Source organism: Rhincodon typus, chromosome 28, assembly GCF_021869965.1.
Source record: "Rhincodon typus isolate 14 chromosome 28, sRhiTyp1.1, whole genome shotgun sequence".
In the NCBI taxonomy this organism is placed as follows: domain Eukaryota; kingdom Metazoa; phylum Chordata; class Chondrichthyes; order Orectolobiformes; family Rhincodontidae; genus Rhincodon; species Rhincodon typus.
The window spans coordinates 41008581-41013402 of NC_063359.1; the positions used below are offsets into that span (position 1 = coordinate 41008581).

Here is a 4822-nt window from a genome sequence, read left to right on the forward strand (position 1 = left end):
GATAGTGAGGGGGGCAGATAGTGAGGGGGAAGATAGTGAGGGGGGGGAGATAGTGAGAGGGGGCCGATAGTGAGGGTTGGGAGATATGACACAAGACATGTTTGTTTGAACTGAGCAATGGCAGTCAGTGCAGTGTGAATGTTGTTACTTTCACCTTCTCCACAGCTCGTGGAACAGGGCCCCAGTATCGGAACCCAAAGGTACATGCGCCTCTCACTTGGAGAGTCCGGAATGGCTGTGGCATTTGTGACGTTTCCAGTCTCTTTCCCCAATTGTTTGGATACCTGGAACAACAGATTGAAAACTCTTTCACATACGTACTTTACATCTAGCAGCTCCTTATGACACAAAAGAAAGCAAAAAACGGCCATTCGGCCCACTGTGCCTAGCCTTGCTCTTTAGAAATCCCTGCTGTTTTCCCATGGCTCTGTGTGTTCTGTCACTTCAAATATTTAATTAAGTTGAATGTGCTCCCACTGCCCTCTCTGGCAGCATGTCCCAGCTCACAACAACTCACTGATCGAAAATACTCTCAGCATCTCACCTATTTCCAAAAAGCATGATTTTGTTTTCCTGCCATTGTAAACAGTTTCTCCTTATGTACTCTATCAAATCCTTCACGGTTCTGAATGCCTTGATTAAAATCTCCCCTTAACATTCTCCACTCGAAGGTCAACAATTCCAGCTTATCCACCTTTCTGTGTCTTTGTTACGGTTATGTACTTTCGTGTAAACATAATTTCAGGTGGATGGTATAACTGAAGAAAGGACTGTCTTCAATTGTCCTTCATTTCCCTGGACAGCTGTAAAATAATCATTCTTCACAAAAGGTGGGAGGTGAAAAGTTTAAACTGAAAGCGATACAACAGATAATTTCTGACACACACACACACACACACACACACGTACACATATTCACACACATACACACACACATACAAAAACTCATACATTCACACATACACACATACACACATACATTTACACACACACAGACACACAGATTCACACACACACGTTCACACAAACACACACACTCATGCACACTTGTACATTCAAATAGTGTGTGCACACATAGTCTTGTACATACACACAAACACTTGTACACACACACACATATTCACACACACATGGTCTGACACAAACAGTAAGTGTTGTCGGGCATTAATAACATCTGTTACCTCCGACCAGGGCATCTGCTCCAGTTCAAAGGGACAGATGCTCACAATACAAGGTGTAACCCCAGGAGGCTGTGCTTTTGCTGGACACAGTGTCACGTTCACTTCCATATCTGTCCCATTAACAGACTGGACACAGGTCACTGACCTCTCAGCAACTCCAACTCCACAGGATGTAGAACAGATACTCCAATTCGAAACTGTCCACCTGAAATAAACAGAAATAGGGGCTTAGTAGCTGCACTAAACTGTCTCCTCCAGCAAACAGTGCACCTCAGCATTCTGGAGCTTCAGGATCATTCTGAACCTGACTGAGAGGAAAGGAGTGGTTCCACAAAAGGGCTTCAGCAGCTTAGGATAAGGACAGGAAATCCAGTCAGAAATCCCACTTTGGATCTAAGCCCCCAGTAGCCCATCAAACACCCCCAGGGCAGGGACAGCACAGGGTTAGATACAGAGTAAAGCTCCTTCTATACTATCCCCCATCAAACACCCCCAGGGCAGGGACAGCATGGGGTTAGATACAGAGTAAAGCTCCCTCTATATTATCCACCATCAAGCACCCCCAGGACACGGACAGCATGGGGTTAGATACAGAGTAAAGCTCCCTCTATACTATTCCCCATCAAACACTCCCAGGGCAGGGACAACACGGGGTTAGGTTCCCTTCCCTGGTTCACTTCCCAATGGGAATTCAAATAAATGAGAACCTGTGAGAATCCTGGGGAAAGGGATAAGGACCAAAGTAGCAAGGCTCTGCCACATCCAGCTGCTTCCTGAACCAACACCATGTCCTCAGATCTACCAATGTCCCACATGCATGGAACAGCCATCACTTCACTCCTGACCAGCAGGTGATGCTGTCTAGCTTGGTTCTAACCCTCCAACCATGAGCAGGTGCCTGTGACAGTGATACATTGCCACAGTTTTCCCTGCTCCTGCTCCTTCTCCATCTAATACTAAGCCTAGCAGGTCAAAATTATACCTGGACAAGGCTCAGAGCAGGATGAAGGAATGATACATTCTTCTTCATGAAAAAACCTATGAATCATTGGAAAAATCACACCGAAGCACCCTAAAGCTCCCAATCTGTGGCACCAGTGAGGCATCGGGGGAAAACTCTCTGCTGGTTGGAGTCATAGCTGAGGATAATGGTTGTGGCTGTTGGAGATCAGTCATCTCAGCTCCTGGGTGTCTCTACAGAAGTTCCTCAGGGTAGTGTCCTAGGCATAACCATCTTCAGCTGCTTCATTACTGACCTTCCCTCTATCAGAAGGTCACAAGTGGGGACATTGATTGATGAATGCACAATGGTTAGCACCATTCGCAACTCTTCAGATACTCACATGCAGCACGACCTGGACAATATCCAGGCTTGGGCTGAAAAGTGGCAAGTGACAACTAGATCATAGAATTCCTACAGTGTGGAAACAGGCCCTTTGGCCCTTGTGCCACACAAATGTCAGGCAATGACCATGTCCAACAAGAAAGAGCATAACTATCACCCTTTAATATTCAATGGCCATATCTTTGCTGAATTCCCCACTATCAAGATCCTGGGGGACACCATTGACCAGAAACTGAATTGGACCAGTCAGATATACACAATGGCTATAATAGGTCAGAGGTGGGACTGGCATCACATCCACAAACATCCACTCCCCCCACCACCGACGCTCAGTAGCAACAGGGCGTACAATGTGCAAGATGCACTGCCGGAATTCACCAAAGATCTCAGACAGCACCTTCCAAACAAACAATCACTTCCATCTAGAAGGACAAGGGCAGCAGATACATGGGAACACCACCCTCTGCAAGTTCCCCTCCAAGTCACTCACCATCATGACTTGGAGATATATCGCTGTTCCTTCACTGTTGCTGGTTCAAACTGCTGGAATTCCCTCCCTAATGGCATTGTGGGTCAACCTACAGCACATGTACTGAACGGTTCAATAAGGCAGCTCAATACCACCTTCTCAAGGAGGCAATGAGGGATGGGCAATAAATGCTGGCCCAGTCATCGATGCTTACACACCCTGAATGAAAAAATATCCTCACTTCTGACACCCCTTACACTGAGTGTAGTACATACCTGACAGGGCAGGGCTGGCTATTACACATTTCCACTGATCGGGGTCTGGCAGTAACTGCACACTCTGTATCAGATGTCTGTTGTCTCTCAAGTGCCTCTTGCTTCACACAGTGAACAGCCCTTTCTCGCAGACCTCCACCACAGGTAACACTGCACTCACCGAACTCCCCTACTTCCCACCTACACAGCACAGGAGGAGAAAAAATGGGCGGTCACAGGCTATCGGCTGGGTTTATCTCTAGAAGGGATTCCCTTCAATTTCAAAAGCTCAGGTACCACACAGGACACCTGAGTCAACAGAAACAGAAATAAAACCAGACAATACTGGAACAGTGAGTGTGAAGAGAAAATCAGTGGTGAATATTTCAGGCTTGTGAATGTGTGTTAAGTGTTGCAAAGTTGAGTAGAGTACTTGTGAATTAGAAGGCAGGATGTTAGAATCTGTTTGTAAAAATGATGGGGGGAGCAGTGTGTGGTCCCTTTAAGAGGTGATGTGCTTTTCTAAGCTTGGAGATTAAAAAGAATCTGCAAGCAGCTGCAGATGCATAGACAGTTCTGAAACTGAAACCTATGTAGCAATAGGCAGTGTGGTTGGCCACTTGGGCTTGTTTTGATGTTAAGGCAACCAGCTTGGATATCAGCCAATTAATTTAAACCAGGCACTTAGAGACTGAAAACCGATTTAATTTAAATCTGATGGTGTTGACAACCAAGGACCAATCCTACTATAACAAAAACTGACAGGTCATCAAGGGTATATAAGAAGAGGATTTTTGGAAATCAGCATGAGAGCAAACTGCCTTTGGAAGTGTAAAGCTCTGGCTATCATAGAAATCTTTAAGCTCTCTGATTAAACACCATCTAGAAGGTACCATGGCAGTCTTAATATTCCTGACACAAGGACTCAACAAAGAAAGAATTCCTGACTGAAGAATAGCGGAAAAAGCACAGAACATACCGGAAGATGCATCCTGACTGTAGTTTTGAGAGTCTAAGTCTTAATTTATTTTTCTTATTATTTTGGTTTATATAAGTGGTACTTGTATTTATTGGAACAGCATGACGTTAGAATTTTGTACTGTTCGGGAATAGTTAGTAGTTAAGGGGGAATTGTTCAGTTTGTTAATAGGTCTGTTAATTTGTTCACTGTTACAGTTAGGTAAATAAATTTTTAAATGTTGCTGATAAAGTGAGTATCAGAGATTTATTTCATTTCGCCATCCCCTCCATAACATACAACAGATTGCGAGGTGAAAGGCAGGTTATACCATTTTTCCTATTTCCTTTAGAGGATTATGAGGTGAGGCAAACTTCTTCGGGTGTTTTGGTTTTAATTATCAGTGGGGTTGGACATCCATCCGTAACACAAGTCTCAAGGAGATGTTGAAGAGAGTGGTTTTGACAGAGTAAATAAGGAAAAAGTGTTGGAGACATACCCCAGTGAGAGTCGGTGTGTTGGAGACATACCCTAGTGAGGGTTGGAGTGTGGGAGCTGTGTCCCAGTAAGAGTCAGTGTGTGGGAGCTGTGTCCCAGTGAGAGTCAGTGTGTGTG

At 44.9% G+C, this 4822-nt stretch overlaps 1 protein-coding gene across 1 annotated transcript in view; it reads right to left on the reverse strand.

Moving 5' to 3' along the window:
* Positions 1–124: 124 nt before the first annotated feature.
* adamts13 (ADAM metallopeptidase with thrombospondin type 1 motif, 13) overlaps positions 125–4822 on the reverse strand; it is a 38185-nt gene continuing 33487 nt past the window's right edge. Inside the window, exons 18-20 of the mRNA XM_048613422.1 lie at positions 3271–3450; positions 1189–1386; positions 125–284 (exon numbers count right to left, since the gene is read on the reverse strand). Coding sequence (XP_048469379.1) covers positions 125–284; positions 1189–1386; positions 3271–3450 — 538 coding nt within the window. The remainder of the gene's footprint in view (positions 285–1188; positions 1387–3270; positions 3451–4822) is intronic.